The 24,523-nt window shown below is 39.4% G+C and overlaps 1 protein-coding gene across 4 annotated transcripts; it reads left to right on the forward strand.

Moving 5' to 3' along the window:
- Positions 1-23,371, forward strand: slf2 (SMC5-SMC6 complex localization factor 2). 4 transcript variants are annotated; one of them, XM_061949892.1, is made up of 20 exons: positions 1-161; positions 709-749; positions 8,252-8,652; positions 8,725-8,767; positions 11,762-13,068; positions 13,151-13,233; positions 13,310-13,420; positions 13,687-13,854; positions 16,421-16,526; positions 16,594-16,681; positions 16,764-16,905; positions 16,973-17,060; positions 17,163-17,339; positions 18,170-18,264; positions 18,332-18,425; positions 18,503-18,619; positions 18,707-18,784; positions 20,511-20,597; positions 20,703-20,771; positions 22,590-23,371. In XM_061949892.1, the coding sequence occupies exons 1-20, from the start codon at positions 127-129 to the stop codon at positions 22,758-22,760; spliced, it is 3,501 nt and encodes a 1,166-aa protein (XP_061805876.1). In that variant the 5' UTR covers positions 1-126; the 3' UTR covers positions 22,761-23,371. The 4 variants fall into 4 exon arrangements, with proteins under 4 accessions (XP_061805876.1, XP_061805953.1, XP_061806009.1 ...); XM_061949969.1 differs by having other exon boundaries at positions 18,335-18,425; XM_061950025.1 differs by having other exon boundaries at positions 13,154-13,233.
- Positions 23,372-24,523: the final 1,152 nt, after the last annotated feature.

The raw sequence follows: 24,523 nt of genomic DNA on the forward strand, positions 1-24,523 counted from the left end.
ACCCATGATGCAGTTCGGGCCAACAATCAGCAGCTGCCTTCCTCGGGCGGGCTATCATTTGAGCGTAGGAACGCGGTGGCGGTTGATGGCAGGCAATAATAAACATCTACTTTGTGTAGCACCAACATGAAAAATGGAGGTGAAAATCATGGGGATACACGGTAAGAAGCCTTTTTTTTTTTTTTACATGGCTAAAATACTGTGAAAGCGTTTAACGGCTAATGCTAGCTGAACGGTGCACTTCCGGTCCTACGTAGGACAGTATGCAAAAAAGGAGATGAAGTCACTGACGTTGTTTATCTTTGTCTAACTTGACGTTGTTTGATCTGTATAGCAATATAAAGTTAAATGCGTCCATTCATTCAGTCAATTTCTACCGCTTGTCCCTTTCGAGGTAGATTATTTCGTGCACGGACATTCACGTAGTCTTTGTGCTTCCTTAAAACACTACAGTGTTGTTGTTTTTTAAGAATATGTCAAAATAAAGCATTTTACTGCAGCATGTTGGTGTAACAATAGTTGCACATTATGTCAGCATTGCTTGGAGCAGGTGTCTTCACCTCATTGGCCGCTTGCTGCAAGCTTAGAAGCGTTCAAGGTGTGTCGGCTATGTGAGATTTACTATTAGTGCTGAGTGTATCACTGCAACATGTTTTCCCTCAGTCTTTCGTGGTTGTAATGCTGATATTGACTAATTGTCTTTTGCAGGACACTTAAGAATGCAACATACTATTCCCCGAAGATTAAAGGTATGTAATTTTTCTTTTTTTTCCCATTTATTTATTTATTTATTTCAGGCAATGACATAAAAAAGTACAAAGTTGACAACACATAATGATATAAATTAATATAGTGCAAAAGGTAATGTATAGTATGTAATGCATGATTGTCCAGTTTTGCCTGAAAGGGAGTGGGAAGAAGATAACGTACTTAAAGGCCTACTGAAACCCACTACTACCGACCACGCAGTCTGATAGTTTATATATCAATGATGAAATCTTAACATTGCAACACATGCCAATACGCCCGGGTTAGCTTACTAAAGTGCAATTTTAAATTTTGCGCGGAATATCCTGCTGAAAACGTCTCGATATGATGACGCCTGCGCGTGACATCACGGATTGTAGAGGACATTTTGGGACAGCATGGTGGCCAGCTATTAAGTCGTCTGTTTTCATTGCAAAATTCCACAGTATTCTGGACATCTGTGTTGGTGAATCTTTTGCAATTTGTTCAATGAACAATGGAGACAGCAAAGAAGAAAGCTGTAGGTGGGAAGCGGTGTATTGCGACAGGTGTTGTGCCGGATAACGCACCCCCTGACTGTTGTGCCGGATAACACAGCCGGTGTTTCATTGTTTACATTCCCGAAAGATGACAGTTAAGCTTTACCATTGGCCTGTGGAGAACTGGGACAACGAGACTCTTACCAGAAAGCCTTTGAGTTGGATACGCAGACACGGTACCGTGAGTACGCATGCAGCTGCGGGTTCCAAACATTTGATCGCTTGCCCGTACGTGCGTGCCGCTATGTGCATGTCACGTACGTAACTTTGGGGACTTTGGGGAAATATATGTGCTGTATGAACTTTGGGGAGGTGAACGGTACTTTGGGCTGTGGGATTGAGTATGTTGTGCAGGTGTTTGAGTTGTATTAGCGGGTTATATGGACGGTAGGGGGGAGGTGTTTGTTATGCGGGATTAATTTGTGGAATATTAAATATAAGCCTGGTTGTGTTGTGGCTAATAGAGTATATATATGTCTTGTGTTTATTTACTGTTTTAATAATAATAACTGGGATTTATATAGTGCTTTTCTAAGTACCCAAAGTCGCTTTACATGTAGAACCCATCATTCATTCACACCTGGTGGTGGTAAGCTACTTTCATAGCCACAGCTGCCCTGGGGTAGACTGACGGAAGCGTGGCTGCAATTTGCGCCAACGGCCCCTCCGACCACCACCTATCATTCATCATTCAATTCACCGGTGTGAGTGGCACCGGGGGCAAAGGGTGAAGTGTCCCACCCAAGGACACAACGGCAAGGATTTTTGGATGGTAAGAGGCGGGGAGCGAACCTGCAACCCTCAGGTTTTGGCACGGTTGCTCTACCCACTACGCCATGCCGCCCCTTTAGTCATTCTCAGCTGAATATCAGGTCCCACCCGCCTCTCACAGCATCTTCCCTATCTGAATCGCTCCCACTGCCCTCTAGTCCTTCACTCTCACTTTCGTAATCCACAAATCTTTCATCCTCTCTCAAATTAATGAGGAAATCGTCGCTTTCTCGGTCCGAATCGCTCTCGCTGCTGGTGGCCATGATTGTAAACAATGTGCAGATGTGAGGAGCTCCACAACCTGTGACGTCACGCGCATATCATGTCTGCTACTTCCGGTACAGGCAAGGCTTTTTTATCAGCGACCAAAAGTTGCAAACTTTATCGTCGATGTTCTCTACTAAATTCTTTCAGCAAAATTATGGCAATATCGCGAAATGATCAAGTATAACACATAGAATGGACCTGCTAGCCCCGTTTAAATAAGAAAATCGCATTTCAGTAGGCCTTTAATCCCACTCCCAGTTCTTAATTCAGTGATTATTCACATGAGTTTCACTCTTACTTTGTTCAAGCATTATAATACAGATGTTGTATCATAGTGGCATTACCACAGGTAACAATAATTATTACACTGTAACAATAATTTGTATCAACAATGTAGGAATAATGAATATACCAACAATGGTAATAGACAACATAGCAATAATGGTAAGGAAACATTGAGCACATGTTAACACTTTGAGACAGAGTATAGCAGTAGGTCAAATTAAAGACCGTCATCTCTATATTTGAACCAATAGTTTATATCGATTAATAATTTGGCATTGTTTGTGTTGTAAGTCCAGTTTGTTCCATAGTTTTACTCTGCATACAGACTCACAAAAACGTTTACGAGTGGTTTGAGCTCTCGGCAATAAGAGATTTCCAAAGCCTCTCAAGTTATGAGCCTGCACTCGGTTTATAAAAAAACTTTGTAGATTAGGCGTCACTAATTTGTTAAATGCAAGCTATCCATACACTTGGGTAAAACAGAATCCATCCTGTTTGGGTCCCACATAAACCTTAAGAAAGTCAATGACTTCACTATAAAAGTGGGTGACATTGTTGTCACCAGGAAGGATGAGGTCACCTTCCTAGGTTCCATTCTAGAGGCTAATCTTTCCTGTGATAAAATGGCAACCAAGGTAATCAAAAAGGTCAACAGTCGAATGAGATTTCTCTATAGAATCTCCTCTCTGGTCAACAAAAGCACCATGAAGATTCTGGCGGGAACTCTCGTTCAACCCTTTTTCGATTACGCATGCACCTCCTGGTACCCTAGCACCTCCAAAACCCTCAAATCTAGACTCCAAACATCCCAGAACAAGCTAGTCAGATTACTTCTAGACCTCCACCCCAGATCCCACCTCACTCCTACCCACTTCTCCAAAGTGGGCTGGCTCAGGGTGGAGGACAGAGTAAAACAACTTGCACTTAGCCTAGTCTATAAAATCCGCCACACCTCCCTGATACCGAAGTACATGTCAAACTACTTCCTTAACCGCCATAACCACAACACCAGGGGGAGCTCCACTAACCACGTTAAACCCAGATTCCGATCTAACAAAGGTCTTAACTCATTCTCTTTCTATGCCACATCAATGTGGAATGCGCTCCCAACAGGTATAAAAGAAAGGGCATCGTTATCCTCCTTCAAAACCACACTAAAAGTACACCTCCAGGCAACTTCAACCCTAAACTAACACCCTCCCCGGATTGTTGTTAATAATCAAATGTAAACAATCAAATGCATATATTTTCCTTATACCTTCTGATCTCTCTCCCTCTCTCTATGTCCACTACTTGCTGTACATATCCTACCAAGTCAGACCTACACTGTTTAAATATCCATTTCTCTGTTCTCAATTGTTGATGACTGATGATAACAACCAAACCTAACCCCCCCTCCACACCCCGAATTGTAAATAATGTAAATAATTCAATGTATACACCCTGATGATTATCTTGTGTGATGACTGTATTATGATGATAGTATATATGATAGTATATATCTGTATCATGAATCAATTTAAGTGGACCCCGACTTAAACAAGTTGGAAAAACTTATTCGGGTGTTACCATTTAGTGGTCAATTGTACGGAATATGTACTTGACTGTGCAACCTACTAATAAAAGTCTCAATCAATCAATCAATATGAGATTATTAATGTATTATATTTAACAAGGTCATCAAATTTAAGCAACTTTGATTGCATAAACAGATTATGAGTATGTTCTAAATAACCAACGTTGTGAATGATCCGCACTGCTCTTTTCTGTAATATGATCAGAGGATGAATTGTGTTGTGGTAAGTATTCCCCCATACTTCAACACAGTATGTAAGGTACGGGAGTACCAAGGTGCAGTATAGAGTACGGGCTGGGCGATATGGCTGTAAACTGTATCAGAATATAAGTTTTTCTGTGATGGTCGATATAGATAACGACTGATATTTTTTATGACCTATGGAAAATATGGACCAGGAGAGAAATATAATAAATAAGTGTTTTTCAACCACCGTGCCGCGAGATATTGTTTGGTGTGCTGTGGGAAATGATGCAATTCTACCTAACTGGTCAAAAAAATATTGTTTGCAAACCAATAAAACATTTCAAACAGTAGCCTGTAGGCATACCTTGGTAAAATATCTTCTCTTTAGTTTTGGGTGTACAGTAGGCTGCTAAGCATGCTCTACTTATTTTCACCAGTATAACCATTGCTAGAGTTGGTTGTAGTTGGTTTTAGTCTTTGTTTTCTGATAGTACTTTATTTCTCCACAACTGAAAACCTCAAACACCCAAAGAAGTTTTGGAAAATCATCAAATCTTTGTCCGCCTGCTGTAATTCAGTCAATCTCCCACCTAGTATACTTGTTGATGGTGTCAGAGTAAGTGACAGAAGAGAAATTAGCCATTTTAATAATCATTTTATTTCCTCTGGTTTTCTCTACAATTCTGACAACTCTACTGAAGTTCCGCTAACTCCGCAAAGAACCGTTGAAAATACCCAGGTTTTTAACTTTACGCCCTTTACCACAACAGAGGTCATGAGGGCTCTAAAACAACTTAAACCTAGAAAGCCAGTTGGCTCAGATAAGTTGGAGACGCTCTTTTTAAAGTTGACAGCTGAAATTATAGCTGAACCACTGACTCACATATTTAACCTTACTCTAATTTCAAATGAAATCCCCTTGGATTGGAAATCTGCCCTTGTAATTCCCCTATTAAAAGGAGGTGACCCTAGTAATCAAAATAATTACAGACCGATCTCTAAACTCTCTGTTCTGGCAAAAGTGCTTGAATCCCTTATCAGTGAACAGATAAAAGACTTTTTGGACACCAACTTTATTCTGTCACCATTTCAGTCAGGTTTTCGCAAAAATCACAGTACTGTTACTGCTGCTATGAAGTTTATAAATGATGTAACTGAAGCTCTTGACAAGAAGCAGCGCTGTCTTGGCCTCTTTATTAACTTTTCAAAGGCATTTGATACTATTGATCATGTAATTTTAATCAAACGTCTTTCAGCTATTGGTTTTTCTCAGCAAGCAGTTGGATGATTTGCAAATTACCTCACAAGTAGAACTCAGGCTGTTCAGATAGAAGGTTCCTCCTTGGACGTACTGCAAGTGAAAAAGGGTGTCCCTCAAGGTTCTGTGTTGGGCCCCTTATTATTCACTATTTACATAAATAATCTTGGACAGAATATTCCGAACTCAACTTTCCATTTCTATGCTCATGATACTGTCATATACTGCACAGCACCCACTCCTGCTGAGGCCTTTAAATATCTACAATATGCATTTGACAGAGTACAAGAACAACTTTGCTATCTTCAACTGGTTTTAAATGCAGAGAAAACAAAGTGTATGTTCTTTACCACATCAAAAACTGTAAGTGAGAACATTTTAACAAGAAATGGGCAACAAATTGTTAGTATCTGCTTTTAAATATTTAGGATTTTTAATTGATGACCACTTGAGTTTTAAGGAGCACTTTCAGTATCTTGTAAAAAAAACCTGAAACTTTTACTAGGATTTTATTATAGAAACAAGTCTTCCTTTTCTTTTACTGTGAAACAGAAATTGGTGGAAACAACCTTTTTACCTGTTATTGACTATAGAAATGTGTTGTACATGAATGCTACTGCTGGTTGTCTCCACAAGCTGGATAGTGTGTACCACGGGGCACTGAGATTCATCACCAACTGCGCTCCCCTTACTCACCATTGTGTGTTATACTCAATGGTTAACCGGACATCTTTATGTGCTCGACGCCTCAATTATTGGTATGTTTTCATCTACAAAACCATTCTGGGTATCACACCATCTTATCTGTCTTGTCTTTTAACAAAGAAACAAGGAAGTCACAATCTTCGTTCAATGAATGTTCTGCAATTTGTCGTCCCCAAAGTAAGAACTGAACTGCGCAAGAAAGCATTTAGGTTTACAGCACCGAAGGCTTGGAATAACCTCCAATCGAATATTCAACTTCAAACCTTTGTTACATTAAATTAGTTTAAAGCTTCTGTGAAAGGACTGCAGTCTACCTGGTCTGTATGCACGTGTCATGTGAGCAAGTTTTAATGTTGTAAATTTGATGTTTTATGTGTTGTTTACTGTTTTTAATGTAACCTTGCTGCTGCCCTCTTGGCCAGGTCTCCCTTGGAAAAGAGATCTTTGATCTCAATGGGATTTTTACCTGGTTAAATAAAGGCTAAATACAATTTTTTTAAAATGACAATAATCATATGATTGCCATTTGTGATGATATTGTACACAGACATGATGTATTTCTACTTGAAAATAGCCTATTTTATGTGTAAAATGTGTTTGTTAGAGCAGTGTTTTTCAACCACTGTGCCGCGGCACTCTGGTGCGTCGTGAGATATTGTTTGGTGTGCCGTGCAAAATGATGCAATGCCACCAGACTGAATCCAAGGGAAAAAACTACTGATAGCCATAGCACACATCCTGCAACATCAAAGGACATTAAAGACAATAAAAGAGCAGTGCTGGTGCAACCAGACACTTCTACATACAGCTATGAATAAAAAGTCAAAGAAACATATACACTGTGGATCTGACTGAAACTGTTAGTTACAAATACAATCGATAACAATGAGTTTTACAAGATCACCGCTGAAGAGAGGACGGCAGGTACTTTAGTTTACAATTTAATCTCCCACACGGACCACTGTCAAATGCACCAGAAAAACCAAGTGCACACTTCTACTTTTCACACTAAAATTGCTGTGTCTTACATCCTCTCCTGACTGCACTAACCAAAATAACACTCCCAGAAAAATAGCGTATATATTTACTTTTATTGTTTTGTACTTAAAGAAACAATACCTGAATGCAATTTGCAGTGAAGGAATGTTGCAATACAATTACACTTTCACTTGCAATGAATTCCTTTCTGATTTTAAATTGCACTATGGAGGAAGTTTAACAGAGAACTCTTTGAATTTTTTTTATTTTACGTATCATTCAAAATCCCTGTGTGAGACAAGCACAAACGTTTTTCTCTTTCAATGCATTCTAATTTGTGAATAAATGCTAGCAAGAGGTGGTTAACAATGCAGGTAATGGGGATTCAATCCTGCCAATAAAGCGCTCCAAAAACCTCAAGTTTTAAATACATGCTGTAAGTATATATAATGTAGTAACAGACACATAATAACATGTTATGTTTACGTGTTTTGGTCATTTTAAGCATTATTTTTACAGAGCGCATTACAACGTTTGCTATTCCCTTCAACAACAACTACTACTACTACTATTTCTAGAGCTGTGAATCTTTGGGCACCAAAAAATTGTTTTTAAATATAAGCTTGCAATTTGTCAGGGGATATATAACATGTTTTAATTAGAAATTAAACATGTTTATTTAAATAAGCAAAGCTACACAAATGTAAAACAAATTGAAACCATTAAATTCCATTTTTGATCTCACATTTAATGTAACTCAAAGGTATCCAAAATGCAGCCTATTTATAAAACGGTTACAAAGGCAGGGTTTGTAATACAATTATATTATTTTAAGTACATTTTGAGCTTCCACTGTATCTAAATTGTATGTTTTTTTTATGAATGACTTTGCACTTTTTAACACCACCAACTATACAATTTCCCCATATTTTCTTTCAGAGACTCCAATGAAACCCTCTCAGATCGCTAACCGCCTCGTAGCGCCGCCAAGGAGAATGTTGTCGCAATTTAGCCCAGATTGCCAACGCAACAGAACGGATTCACCTTGCCAGCCGTCCTATCATCTTGCAGCAAAAGTTAATTCATCTGGGTCACGCAAGGAAGGACATAATAATTTGGCCAAGTGGCATTCAGGGGACAAACCGGCTCCTCTGCATTGCTGTCAATCTATGGGGTCTACTCATGTTGCTAACAAACATGATGGCCGTCTGAATACTTCCCTTGTTAAATTACTTCAGCCAGAGAAAGATTCAAGCGTCCGCGTTACATCCTTCGACTCTAGGAAAGATCATAAGTCCATGACAAGAAGTAGCACGGAATATAGACCACCGTCAAACAAGGTAAGAGTTTTTGATAAAACAAGTGTAGTAATATATTGTTGCAAGGAGACTTCATTTATTTCCCTTTTTTAGGACCAACGTATGCAAATGCCTTCAAGTGAAAAATCCATTCCAGGTAATATTAATTTACTACACTACCTAATCTGTTATCGTCATATACATAGATTTAGTTTGACTGCTAGGTAGGTGGACAATTATATCAAACAGACAAACTTGTTTACATTGAAAGCTGCATGCACTATTTTACATGAAAAATACATTCTGTCATTAATGAATCTCAATGAAAAATACACAATGACAATGTTCATTATCTCTAGCTTCAAACAATAGTACAACTTACAGGTAAATGATTGCACCACAGTAAGCTGCTTCTTAGCAGGAGTTTGTTGGCAGTCATTTCTCCCCCTTAGCTGAATGCTTCTGTTTTAAATGCTGGAATAAGTTTGTTTTACTGCTGCTTTCTGTTGCAAAGTGCTTTGGACAAACTTTGCAGTATTGGCTTCAATAAACCTTAAAGGGGAACGGCACTTTTTTTGGAATTTTGCCTATTGTTTACAATCATTATTAAAAGACATAACAGATGTGTTTTTTAATGCATTCTAAATATTAAATTACCGTAGATCAAAAGTCTGCTTACAATGGAGCTTATAGTAGTTGTTCAATTCTGCCTATAGAGCCCCGAAAAACATCCAAATACCTCCTTTAGGGTTTTATATACATGATGTAAGTTTATATGTAATGTAGTAACAGGCACATTTATAATATAATTTAGCGTGGCGCAGTGGAAGAATGGCCGTGCGCGACCCGAGGGTCCCTGGTTCAATCCCCACCTAGTACCAACCTCGTCATGTCCGTTGTGTCCTGAGCAAGACACTTCACCCTTGCTCCTGATGGGTGCTGGTTAGCGCCTTGCATGGCAGCTCCCTCCATCAGTGTGTGAATGTGTGTGTGAATGGGTAAATGTGGAAGTAGTGTCAAAGCGCTTTGAGTACCTTGAAGGTAGAAAAGCGCTATACAAGTACAACCCATTTATCATTTATAATATTAACGTATATTGATCATTTTGAGCATATGCGGCACATTAATTTTAAAAAATGCATCACAATGTTTGCTTTTTTTCTTTTCTTTACTGATTGATTATTACTCACTGCAGCCTTTATGACAGCCAACAAACATAATAAAACATCACTTACTTTACAAGGTCTGCTGTCATTATAGATGCTGACTGCTGGGATGTTTGTACATTTCCATTTTAAAGTTAAAGTACCAATGATTGTCACACACACACACAAGGTGTGGCGAAATTATTCTCTGCATTTGACCCATCACCCTTGATCACCCCCTGGGAGGTGAGGGGAGCAGTGGTCAGCAGCGGTGACCGCGCCCGGAAATCATTTTTGGTGATTTAACCCCCAATGCCAATTAGATGAAAAGTGTCTCATAATCCTTGCAAAGAAACAGGGCGGAGGGAAACAAGCGCTTTTTGTGTCGTCGTCTCCAGTTCCAGGTCCTAAATGGCCGTCAAAGTGGACCAACTTGTCCGATTATATCACCAGCCACCTTCTATCCAGGTGACAGGCATCATTTATGATCGACAATAATCTTACAGAAAGGAGGGAAGCGAAAAAGCAGCAGACCACTCGATAATGTAAACGTCGGCACACAGGAAGTGGTCACGTCGCCGCTATAAATAATTTGTCTCTGTTAGTGCGTATAATAACAATATCACTCATACTTGGTTAATATTCAAGTTATGAAATGTAAATGGAGTATTGTTAGTGCTTTTTCAATGGTTATTTATCGGATTTTATGGGCGAAATAGTGGCGCTCCCATTGGTTTTGCTTTAAGCTGATTTTTATTTACGTTTATTTGAAATTTAAAATGCATTTAAAAAAATATTAATCCGTCGTCATATCTTTCATAATGATTGTGAACGATAGGAAAAAAAAAAAAAAGTGCATTTCCCCTTTAAGAACTCGCCAGGTATGTTTGAGGCTTGCAAGCCACATTTGCCTTTCTTTTTAGACACTCTGTCTGCACAAAGTTTTTCACAACTTTGTGCAGATACAGTAGTAGTACAATTCTGACAGCCGCAAAAACACTGCAAAAGTTAGCCTCTCTGCTAAAGCAAAGCTAAATGGTTACTAGTCCATTTCACAGACAATATATTGTGCTTTCCTCTACCATTGCTGAAGTTCTGGTTGTTGTTACATGAAAACACTTGACATATTGATAGCACACTGCACCCTTTTCAAAAGAAACAGTTCTACTGCAAATCTGAAAAATTACTGTTATGTTTGCTAATATTTTTTTCCAATTAGTTTACAGTAGAGAGTTTTCTAGTATATTTAGTTTAAGCATTTTGTTTTGCAATATGAAAGATTTCATATACTTACATTTCTTTCGACCGTGATTTTCCTTTGTCTTTGAACTTTTTTGTCCGTGACATGCACCTGGGGATAGGTTGATTGGCAACACTAAATTGGCCCTAGTGTGTGAATGTGAGTGTGAATGTTGTCTGTCTATCTTTGTTGGCCCTGCGATGAGGTGGTGACTTGTCCAGGGTGTACACCGCCTTCCGCCCGAATGCAGCTGAGATAGGCTCCAGCACACCCCGCAACCCCGAACGGGACAAGCGGTAGAAAATGAATGAATGGATGGATGGATGGATGTGAAATGGTCTTAAATTATTTTCAATATGGTCTTAAAGTCGAGCTCACTCACACACAAAACAAATACAGACTATGTCCTGATGTGGCTCAAATCTTATGCGAAAATATTAGATTTAAAGCAGCATCAGCATCTATCACATATTCAGCAACCTATTAACTATTTATTCATGCGAACTTTATAGATTATATATTCAGTTCTTAGTGTTACTAATTGAGTTCAGGAAGTGAACAAATGTGTTAGCAATTGCCATGAATCGGAAAAAGGGAATGATTAAATTAGCTCTGCTACTTCCTGTTCCCTTTCGGACATGTGGAAATGTGAAACTGTAAATATGTGATGTACCACATTGTAACTGTATGCATGTTGGAAATAAACTAATACTATAACCATAACCAATGTCTTACATTTGTCTAATGTGTATTTGTCTGTCTTCAGTAGTGAGCTCCTCTCAGAAGAGGCACAGGGAGAGCGAGGACAATGACAGCAGAACCAAGAAGCTTTGTCTTCGGCTTGCCCGACCTATCCAAATCCAACCTCCAAATCCAGTGCTCAATAGCCCTCATAAAACATCACAGGTATCATTGTTGCTGCATAAAATTCCAGATAAACCCACCAGTGGCCAGTCAACAAGTGTGGATTCGTCATCCACATTTAAGCAGTTGTCCTGCACTTCCCCTTCAGCCAAACCTTTTGTGACGAGACATTCGCCATCAGGGGCAAAGCAGCTCCAAATGCAATTAATAGACAATAACATTGTACATTTACAATCCTTTTCAAAGCCAAATGTAGAAACAGTGCCTAAAAGAAGACAAGAATATGACAAAAGGCGAAGATCAAGCACTGAAGTTCCCCAAAAGCCCACGACCAACTCCTTTCATCCCCACTTAAGCAGCCCCTTATTTCAACATAGACATCAGAGTTCTTCTTTAGTCCAGACTCCCAGCACATTAAAGCAGACGGAGGAGCCCAAAAAGCCTCTCAATGTTACTCATGAATCAAAGGTAAACGGGGCGTCTTTGAGCGTTCCGGCAATACAACGGAAAAAACCCCTTCGCCGAAAAACTATCGCTGTTTCTGAAGGTATAAATGACCTGTTCACCCCCGATGCCATTCTCAGCCCTGTGCACAAGACACACAAGACCAAGTTAGATTTAATGTCAGCCACCACAAAAAAAAGACACAACTCCAGTGTCCATAGCTCTGCAAAGTCTTCTCTTAAGGACGAAGACTTAGAACTTACTTGTTCTGCAAACATCTGCATGTCATCAGCAAACCACTCTGACATGTCTATGTCGTTTGTGTCATTAACAAGGATGCAAGTAGAAAACATAGTGTGCATTTCCTCTAAAGAATCTAAACCCGACTGTCCTGTCCCCTTAAATGGGTGTCATTCACAAACACACAAATTGGAAGAGAAAAACAAATCTGTCCCAAACAGCAAGACCATTGATGGGGATCACAAGCAACCTTCAAGTTGTTCCCAGTCTCCAATCAAGAGGCTGCCAAGTGGACTTCACAGACAAAAGCCGAATAAAGCTGTGGATCCTTTAGATGAGGACCTAGACTTTGGGCTGGGACTAACTTTAGATTTGGATTCAAGCCAGACCTCCGACAGCAGCGACGATCAACTGATCTCCTTGCAGGAGATCATGAACCACATTCCGAAGCTTCCGAATACACCAGAAAAATCTGCCTTTTCAGAGCCCAGCACACCAAGTTGTACCAGCAGTCCGTTAAAAGTTGTAAGATCCTTTTTTTTCCCCCTCACAATGTTGCTCTTGAACCCAACCAGTCTATGGAGTGTATGCATGTGTTTTACTTCAGCAGCAGCCAATCGCCAGAATAAGAAGCAGCTCCTACAGGAACAGCCTTGACCAGATGCTGAAAGAAATCCACACCCACAAAAAGTAAAGGACCACTGAAAAGGAAGATTTTACTACATTATTAGAGAAAAGTTTGAGCTTACCAGTTTTGTTTGTACAGGGCAAAAGAGAACGAGGCACAGCTTCGTACTGCGTGTGATGAAGAGCTGTTGCGAATAGTGGAAAATGAGGATGAAGACAACCATGAGGAGGGCATCTCTAGTGAAGAACAGTAAGTCACAATTACGCTAAAATTCTAGTCTGAGCCTGGGACAAAAGCCGTGTAAATGACAGTCACATTAGAAACGGACGTTACGCATCTAATGGTCTGATTCCGATGCTACGGAATGTCACCTGAACCCACCTTCACTGGGTTCTGTGTGAAAAGCTAAGGTACCTTTTTATTACAGGATCTAATATGACGACTTGTATCTGAGGCTATGGATACATTATATCTTATTACCGGAACACACTCATTTTGTTTTGTTTCTTTTTCAGGAAATTATTGCAGCGCTTCTCATTGGCCTCCTGTGCATTCAGGGAAGTGCCCCCGGGCGAGGTCGTGTTTGACCTGGAGAAATTTGGGCAGCTTTTCAGTCAGGATTCTCTTCAGCTTAGAGAATGCATGGTCAAACCGCAAAGTGCAGCACAGAAAACACTCCTTTGGTGAGCCTTGTTTGTGTGTGAGAATACAGTAGATCACTTCTTTTTACGGAGGTTTGGTTCAAGAAAGGCGAAAACCTTTCAGTACAAAAAAGACTATTTTTGACACAGGGAAGTTTTGCTGCCATTGTTCAATTACAACACAATCCAGTTTTAAGCCGTAGGTATTTTTCGCACATACTTTTATTTTATTTTTTTAAGTACAACATGATGTTCACCCCTACTAAATGATAATAAGTACAGTCCATTTAAAGATACATTGTTTAAAAGGGAACTGCATTTTTTTCCATTATCCACAATCTTTATATAAGACAGGAAACACACGTCTTTCCCTTTTTATGTACGATTTAAAAAGTAAAAAAATGTGCTAGTACGAGGCGGCTGAATGTGCAGGTTATTGGGATTCATCTAGTCTGCCTATAAAGCGCTCTCAAAACCATCCAAAACAACCAACAATGCCCCAGTTACATGGCATGACCTGCATATTAAACCAAGCTACATCGACCTTGTTATTGTAAGAGCTAACACAGATTAACTACTTTTTTTGCGTTGTAACACATCACATTTCTCACACTGCTTCTTCGCGCACTAAGAGTAGCCAGCTACTAGCTCGGTATCAGCTAACATTGGTTGTGACCCGCCCTAAAATGATGAAGAATAAGCTTGAGCTACTGCTGCTCTATTGCCTTTGAGTTAGTAAAAGTTAATGTTACAGTAAAAATCATGCATCTCAGCTGTATACTACAATGTTGTGGCACCAAGCCGAAAAGTTGGTCAACTTTGAAAATTCATAAGCTACCAACTTGATACTATATGGCTATCAACAAATGGAATGCAGCATAAGACCTGGCAACTTCGCTTGGAAGCATTTTTTATCTGAGGAGTTAAGATTATTCCTAATTTATCAGCTCAAGGAGACAACAAGTGCTGAATGATACAACCATCCCACCAGTCGGTATCCTTTTGTCCCGCTTATTTCAAAGGTTTAGCAGTAGTACTACATAGGGTTGTAACGGTTTTGTAGATAATGCGGAATTGCAGTTTCAAAGTCTTAAAAATAATGCCGTGACGCGTGACTTTATCAAATGAAAACTTGGTGTGTATTTTTTTCTGACGCTTTAGCATTTGCCGGCTCCAAAATACATCTTCCAAAATCCTCTGCACAGCACAGGGCTAACAAGGTGGCGAAATGTGGAACGCCGTAAGCAGGATGTGGAGTATGTACATAGTAGTTGAGAGGAATTGTTATAATTAAAACATTATCTAAATCTATCTTAACTTGTAAGTTATGTTGCTACCAAACCCTCACAAAAATATAACCTTTGGCGGAGGGAAGAAAGTCTGCATTTGTAATGCAAAGCCCGGCACTTTCTTGTTGAGTTTCCAAGGCGACACAGAGCCAGTCGGTCACGTCGCAGAGCACGGAGGTAAATCGACAAAAATACTACATTGCGGGAAATAGGAGTAAACTAAATACGGTAACTACTTGATATATCCTCAATCCATCCATCCACTTTCTACTGCTGCCTCTCTCGATGTCACGGGAGCCTATCACGCTGCACCCTGGACAGGTTGCCACCTCATAAATTGTCACCCAGAAAATACATTTGAAGTCAGCAAAGCCAAACATAAGTTTGTGAGGTATTTACATATTAAGTTTATTGTTAGTTAACTTTTCTGAGAAACAGTATTTTCCAAACTGTGGAGGACACTTCTCAGAAAATAATTGGTGAAAGACACTGAAGTCTTGTTGCTTTTAGACAACTGTACATTTTTTTTTAAATATATTTGCTAGAAACAGTAGATGTTCCTGCAGAATTATTTGCTCTTAAAGATACATATTTGTAGTACGGTAATAAATATTATAACATTTTAGCATTATGTTTGTGTTCAATTACAGTAAGTGTTTATCCTAAACATTCCTGCCATTTCATTGTATACAGTAAGGCCTTTTTAAGTCTTTTTTGTGGACATATACCACAATAATATTGTACCATGGCCTTAGTACCGTGATATCGTACAGGGAGATTTTGATACCATTACATCCCTCGCACTACATGATAACGCTCCAAGGCTCTCACAAAGTCTGCCATTTGTGGTAGAAAACAAAGAAAGTGCTCTTTCTCATTTACCTGCATTGTTTGCCGCTTCTTACTAGCAGTAGTTTCCTATTTAGAATGCACAGAAACGGAAAATATGTGTGTTTTCTTGTCTCTCATAAGGATTGTGGGTGATGGGAAAAATAAAGTGCAGTTCCCCTTTCAGCTCTGGCAGTCTCAGAGAAAGTTCTGTACAAGGTTCACGTTCGCTTTGGCTCGCGCAGCTATGGTGCGTTCAAAGACCACCAGAATAAACAAAATAACATTACCATTGAAGCCTTAAGACATAACCATGTACAAATTGTGGCGTGAAAAAGCAACACTCTTGTAGTTTGGATTCAGAGAGAGATTCCAGAAAACTTATACTGAACGCCGAGCTGTACGACCTCTGCTTTAGGGGTTTTACTGTTACTCCCATCGGTTCCAGATGCTTTTAGTTTGTTGTGTTGTTTCTGCTCTACTTGTGTCAGGTCCAGCCCAGCTCAGATGAGACTGCATCTGAATATAGGATTATTCCAAGAAGCTTATGGTTATAACTCACCATGCCCACCTCAAGTTACTAAGTTCCTATTCAAGGTATGCCCCTACTATAGCATGACTTTAGTAGTAGAACACACTCCAATAATTTGTAAACATTTTTTAGATGATGTCTGTGCATTCTGAGGGGATGGTATCTGACAAGATGCTACAGGCCCTCTGTGACATTGCAAGCTCAGCTGCATATAACAAAGGTGAGTATCTTTACTTTTTTCCCAGCATTTTGTTGTCATCTCCTCATGTCATGTTTTTTTTTTTTTTTGCTGCGTTTATCAGTGAAAAACGGAAGCCAGCTCTTTAATGTGTGGGTGCCTGCTTTGGCTGATGTAACGCTGGTCCTGCTAAACATGGGAGTTGCGTTTGTGAAATTGTTCCCGTTGGAAAACCTGCAGCCAACATTTACAGAGGGAGATTTGTTGTAAGTGTTTTTTAAATAAGACTACTTTGTCATTCTTGTTGTTGAATGTATTTTTTTTTTTTGACAGGGAGGATGTTTATATTCAAAGTGAAGATCCCTCCAGCAGTAGAGATGGGAACACCTTTCCTGAACTCAACTGTAATAACATCTTTAAGGTAGTAACAGAAAGCATCATTTACATGGAGAAAGAAACTTTAGCAAGAGATATCAGCATGTAAACCGACTGCTTGTTTCTCTCCTTTGTTCTTGGTACACAGTACCTGTCCTACTGCATGAGCATGTGTCCTCAGGCGCACAGTGACTTTGAGCTGCTCTTGCTGATGACCATGGTGGCTCGAGTGAGTCTGGATACTCACTTCATCTCCCTGCCGAGTGTGGAAAGTTACACTGTGCTGTTTAAAATAGTCAACAACATCAGGGACTGGAATGCAATGGTGAGTTGTATGCATTAGATTAGTTGCCTAAGATTTGTATACAGTGGAACTGCAATTTACGAATTTACTTGGTTCTTAAACACAGTTTGTAACTAGAAAAGTTCATATATTGAAGCAAATTTCTCCACAAGAAATGTTTTAAATATGAATGCGTTGCAGCCTTGACAAAAATCCATATTTTAGTAATAGTTTTTTTTTAACCCAAGTGCTATACAGTCTGCATATCAAACAAACATACATAGGGGAGTGATGGACCAACTTTCTACTAAACAACCCACGCCCTGCCAACGCTCACTATTTGAAAACACAAAACTCTTTAATTTTAACATTCAGGTCACTACAATGATTAGAAATCCACTTTACCTTGTCGTTTAATCTTCTTTGCTTGCAACAGGTGGGGGAGGGCCGTGTCGACAACGCTGTGGATTCTTCCCGAATGTTTCAAAGTACACATTGTTTGTAATTGTTCAAATATTGTAAATTGCTAATAAAACACTCAAAGTAGCATGGTAGCTAACAGCAGCCCTGTGCTGATGGAATGAGCAGTGAGCAACAGAGAGCGATCAGCCCGCACACAATGGATGTGCTGCCGGGCAACAAAATGACTGCGCTGCAGGCACAATGGTTGTATGAAACATTTGTACAACAAAGCATATCATTCGGTCTGATTCGTAAATCAAATAGTTTTGTACAATGAAGGGTTCGTAAATCCAGGTTCCACTGTACTGTAGTGATTGGTTGTTGAAAGGCGTAATGCTTGCAGCCAAACTACAAAATACAGTCGTCATTTTGTGTCTATTTACTTAATGTTTGTGTGAAATGTCGTTCAGCTGCCCAGAATCTGCCAGGCCTTCACTGACCTGACAGACGACCACCACAACATGTGCCTTCTGGTTCAGTTGCTACCTGACAGCACTCGCGGAAAGTAAGAAAGCCTCTTTGTTGGGTTTGATTGGGAAAATTGACCGTACACTAACCACATTTTTCTCTAGTAGATTCCTACGACAGCATCTCAGTCTCGCAATGATCTCAAAAGTCTTAGATGGATCTTGTCAGTACCAACCTACAAGAGCAGAAGAAATTCAGGTTCCTATTTCTCTAAATATATTTTCAAAGGGAAGTATGATGTCTGTAGTAATGTGGTAAATCTCTTCTACGTACAGCTCTCTGATCTCAGGCCCTATGTACCCCTTATGAAACCCTCCTCCCTCCTTCGCGACATCTTGAACGCCTCCAACAGTAGTCCTAAAAAGGATGGCTGGTCTTCTCTGGATCAGCAGGTGAGTGTGCAGTCAGCGGGCACACCTTGCATTACGCGGGGGCAATGAATGTCAACTTTAGTGTCATTGAAAATGTTTGTTTTGCAGGCCTACTACCTCTGCTACAGCCTGCTGACATTGACAAATGAAGCCTCCAATTTTCACATCTTCCCAGCTCATCAGAAGGTATGATTCCCAGCTCATCAGAAGGTATGACATGTCCTACAGTAACCCCCTCACTCATGAGGCACTACCATTGAAACTCAACTTGGATATACTTTAAAGTGGTCAGTGTTAGGTAAGGGTACTGAATTCAGTGCTTTTAAAGTGACAGACCAAATTGCCACGGTACTACCGGGTACCGACTCACGTAAAATCAAGCATGTTTCAATACCTCTGTTGCATGGGACGTCAATTCTGGTGGCACAGCTCAAATGCAAATGCAAACTGGCGTAGTTGTCGCGGGCTGTCTCGAGGTAATGTTGATATTTTCAGACATGCGATGGGAAAAAAGAAGAACATTTTTATCGGCGCAAAGTGCAGCCACAGAAGCCCAGAAAGAACATTTTGAAAATCAAGACTCCTGCAATTTGGTGCATTTCTACACTATATTTTACCTTTTAGATTTATTGTCATTTATTGACTTTTTGTCTGTCTTCTTGACACCTACGTGTCCCGTGTAATGTACCACAAGTTGTTGTTTTTTGTAGATAATTTACTAACATTATTATCATTGACAATGTAATGTAAAATTCTATAACATGCATGCAAAGAACTTTGAAAACATTTCCCATTTGAGAACTCTATCCCAAAGCTTCAGGTTATATACTTCTGGTGTTGTGGCTTCTGTTTACAATAATAAACATTCTCAGTGGCTAATAATAAATACTCTAGAACTACAACTGGTTTGGACCCAACAGTGTTCGGATTGTGACATCAAGTAAGCTAGCTCGAAGATGCGAACTGTGCCAACTAGCAAGCTTTTTCGGCACTCCTGATCGTTTCCCTTTCCTACAACTCAGTGCGGCGTTCAGGCAAGCAAAACAGCGAGTACTTGCGGCTGAGGCGAGCGTTGAACAAATTTTGTTTGGATTATTTTTTTATACATATATTTAAAATAAACACAGAAGTGATACTTTGACGCGAAAATTAATGTTTTAACGTTTTCGCAAACATTTCACATGCCTGCATTTTCCATTCCAACAAAGCAAGCCTACCCGATAGAAAGCGCTCAAAAGTAAGGGTCCACTTTTCAAAATTTGCTAGTTTGAGGCTAATCTACGTTGAATATTCCGCATAAATCCTACTGCTTCGCATTAGCGATTTGGTAATCAAAACTACAACTAAGATGCATGTTACAATTAAACAGCTGGTGTGTAAAAAGTACCAAACTTATAGTATAAACACTTTGTAGGGTGCAATAAAAGACAAGACTGCCACATTCAACTTAATGGAAAAGACTACTTCCTGCCTACTACAACACACCATAGTCTATAAACTACTGCCACCTAACGTCTTGGAATTGCAACTGCATTCAAAGTCTATGATTTAATACTTGCAAATGAGACTCAAATGTAAGAAAACAAGATTTAACAACTTGACAGCACAATTATCGTTGTCAGTGCAGTGCTAAATGTTACATTTAAAATAAATATATTATCAAACTATTAACATTTATTACCACGTGGACACCCAAAAGTACCGAAAATTGGTACCATTATCAATTCCCAGGTACCATATTGGTTCAAATGTAAAAGGTACCCATCCCTAGTCAGTGTACAGCTTGTATGGCAGTGTATATTTACTATCCACTAAAATGACTCATTACACAGCTATTGTACACTACACATTGAACATGTGCATCCATTGTCCAATGTGTCTCATTATTTGCCTCTTATGTGTCTTTTTTCAGGACCAGCTGCTGGGGATCTGCTTTGAACTCGAAAAACATGTCAAGTGTGATATCCGAGAGAGTGTGAAATGTCTATACAGGAGCAAGGTCAAATATTTGGATAAACCTTATTCAAACTACCTGAGATTATAAAAAGTGAAATGTGACAAAATAGTTTCATTATACTCTGCCTATAACAAAATATAATTGCAGGTGAAGGACCTGCTGACCAGGATCTACACCAAGTGGCAGATGCTCCTCCAGCAATCCAAACCTCTCAATGTACAGTTGTCACACTGTGTGTGTGTGTGTGTGTGTGTGTGTGTGTGTGTGTGTGTGTGTGTAAGTTTACATACACTTGTAAAGAACATAATGTCATGGCTGTCCAATAATTTCTACAGCTCTTATTTTTTTGTGATAGATTGGTTGGAGCACATACTTATTTGTCACAAAAAAACATTCATGAAGTTTGGTTCTTTTATGAATTGGGTCTACTGAAAACGTGACCAAATCTGCTGGGTCAAAAGTATACATACAGCAATTTTAATATTTGGTTACATGTCCCTTGGCAAGTTTCACTGCAATAAGGTGCTTTTGGTAGCCATCCACAAGCTTCTGGTTGATTTTTAGACGACTCCTCTTGACAAAATTGGTGCAATTCAGCTAAATGTGTTGTTTTTCTGACATGGACTTGTTTCTTCAGCATTGTCCACATGTTCTCAATGGGGTTTTAAGTCAGGACTTTGGGAAGGCCATTCCAAAATTTTAACTCTAGCCTGATTTTAGCCATGCCTTTACCACTTCTGACGTGTGTTTGGGGTCATTGTCCTGTGTTGGAACACCCAACTGCACCCAAGACCCAACATCCAGGCTGATGATTTTAGGTTGTCCTGAAGAATTTGGAGGTAATCCTCCTTGTTCATTGTCCCATTTACTCTCTGTAAAGCACCAGTTCCATTGGCAGCAAAACAGGCCCAGAGCATAATACTACCACCATACTTGACGGTAGGGATGGTGTTTCTGGGATTAAAGGTCTCACCTTTTCTCCTCCAAACATATTGCGGGGTATTGTGGCCAAACAGATACATTTTTGTTTCACCTGACCACAGAACTTTCCTCCAGAAGGTCTTATCTTTGTCCATGTGATCAGCAGAAATCTTTAGGCGAGCCTCAAGGTGTCGCTTCTGGAGCAAGGGCTTCCTTCTTTCATGGTAGCCTGTCAGTCCGTGGCGATGCAAAACACGCTTGACTGTGGACACTGACACCTGTGTTCCAGCAGCTTCCAAATCATTGCAGACCTGCTTTTTGGTGGTTCTTCGTTGACTCTTGATCATCCTGACCAAATTTCTCTCAGCAGCAGTTGATAGCTTGCGTTTTCTTCCTGATCGTGCCAGTGACAAAACTGTACCATGCACTTTATACTTACGACCAATTTTCTGCACAGTTGCTCTTGGGACCTTAAGCTGCTTTGAAATGGCTCCAAGTGACTTTCCTGACTTGTTCAAGTCAATGATTTGTTTTTTTCAGATCTGTGCTGAGTTCCTTGTCGGGTTTGTAACCGAGTCTAATGACTGCATCACATGAGCTCTATTTAAATGGTCTCAAAGAAGTCAACAGGTGTCGTCAATCATAATCACTCACATGAAGTTAAGAGGCCATGCCATGAAGCTGATTTGATTGTGACTTTTCTACATCACCAAAATTGATCATGTATGTTGCTGTATGTATACTTTTGACCCAGCAGATTTGGTCACATTATCAGTAGACCCATAATAAATTCATAAAAGAACCAAACTTCATGAATGTTTTTGTGACAAACATGTGCTCCAATCACTCTATCACAAAAAAATAAAAGTTGTAGAAATTATTGGAAACTCAGGATAGCCATGACATTATGTTCTTTACGAGTGTATGTAAACTTTTGACCACGACTGTATATACGTGTGTATATATAAATGTGTATATGTATGTATGTGTGTGTGTGTATGTATGTATGTATGTATGTATATATATATATATATATATATATATATATATATATATATATATATATAAAATGTATGTATATATTTTTTTTTTAATCACCTACTTACATTGCAGTGTCAGCTTTACGACTATTGGAAGCCCTTGCCAGTGGAAACGTTGACATGCGTCAAGGAGGACATGGACCGCGATGGCCGACAGCAGGCTTTGAAGGAAAAGAGTAGAGGTGATTCTGCTCATGAGGAAGATCACGAGACACCGCAACAAAGCACTACAACAACCAGCTGAGAGTTTGGATAGATGGACGCTCAGGCGACACAGCAAATCATCACAACACACACTCAAGGGAAGAAAAAGCTGTCACCAAAACTTAAAACTGCTTTCACCTGCATTTTTGCAGCAGGTCCTTAAATTGACGATCTTTGACTACTATTTACAAATATTTTTTTCTCTGACCATGCGTTAGAGGATTTAAAAAATAGAGTAAAATCCCTCCCACCTGCTCCTTAAGTTATTCACCTATAACGTTTTTTTTTTATGGACAAATTGTAGGTTTTTGCACCAACATATGCATCTCTTGAAAATCGCCCTTTTACTGTTTACATGTCGATGTGCCTGTATTTCATACAGTATTTGACAAAAAAGTGTTCTATATTTGTATGGTGTTTGTCAAAGGTTTTACACCTCAGGCTTGAAGATATTTAATACTGCAATTGCACACTTGTTTCTATAGGAAACGCAAGCACGCTATTCTCGGAGGTGTAAATATGTTTTTGCTGTGTTTTGGCGTTTGCTACTGTTTTGGCAGTTTGTTTAATGTAAGATACCGGTACTTGTAAAAACTTAAATGCATGTTTTTTTTATATTTGTTGGAATAAAGAAGTACTGTGTTTTTCGCATATTGACAATTACACCTAATGGTTGGACTCAACACTCTCTATAGCAACTGACGCTGTGGTCAAAGTTGGAATGTCGGCTAAAGTGGATAGCGCACTCCCGCAATTTGTCACGTTTCATGTGTCAAGTAAACTGCGACAAATAGCGCCTTCTGAATCCCGTTCCTACTGCATTCCTTGCCTTTGTGTCATTCAAACCCTTTTTCTTATAAAAATTCTACACTAGCTGAAATTAAGTTGTCACTTTAACTTTTGATTCCAAAGCATGTTTTCTATTAGTTTGTTGGTAAACAGCAATAATCAGTCAATCAATCAAAGTTTATTTATATAGCCCTTAATCGCAAGTGTCTCAAAGGGCCGCACAAGCCACAATGACATCCTCGTTACATTAATACAAAAAAAATGGAAATTGTGTAGTATTATCATGAAGCGGCCCTCCAAGGGCGTTGGTATCTGCGATGTAGCTCATGATGAAAATGAGTTTGATGCCCTTGCTCTATGATGTCCTCACGATGGAGTTTGTATACAACTTGGTAGGACCAAAAATGTTTGTTTTGTACATGGCCATGTGAATTTTAAATATATGTTCACTTAAAGTAAATTATTCCCCCTTCTCCTTATCTTCTTGATGACCAACCTCTTTTAACATACTGACTCAAGCACAGTAATGTGTGGTCTGTAAAGCCCTCTGAGGCACTTGAGGTTATGTTGATCGATTGAACAATTTAAGGTTTTTAAAAATGATGGGAAAATAGACCTCACCACAAATCGCTGAGACAACAGGAAGTTTACCAATTGAAATTGTGTAAACTTCCGGTGGGACGGAGAGGAATCAAATAGAGATGTCCGATAATGGCTTTTTTGCCGATATTCCGATATTGTCCAACTCTTAATTACCGATTCCGATATCAACTGATACTGATATATACAGTCGTGGAATTAACACATGCCTAATTTTGTTGTGATGCCCCGCTGGATGCATTAAACAATGTAACAAGGTTTTCCAAAATGAATCAACTCAAGTTATGGAAAAAAATGCCAACATGGCACTGCCATATTTATTATTGAAGTCACAAAGTGCATTATTTTTTTTTTTAACATGCCTCAAAACAGCAGCTTGGAATTTGGGACATGCTCTCCCTGAAAGAGCATGAG

Source organism: Nerophis lumbriciformis, linkage group LG02, assembly GCF_033978685.3.
Source record: "Nerophis lumbriciformis linkage group LG02, RoL_Nlum_v2.1, whole genome shotgun sequence".
In the NCBI taxonomy this organism is placed as follows: Eukaryota; Metazoa; Chordata; class Actinopteri; order Syngnathiformes; family Syngnathidae; genus Nerophis; species Nerophis lumbriciformis.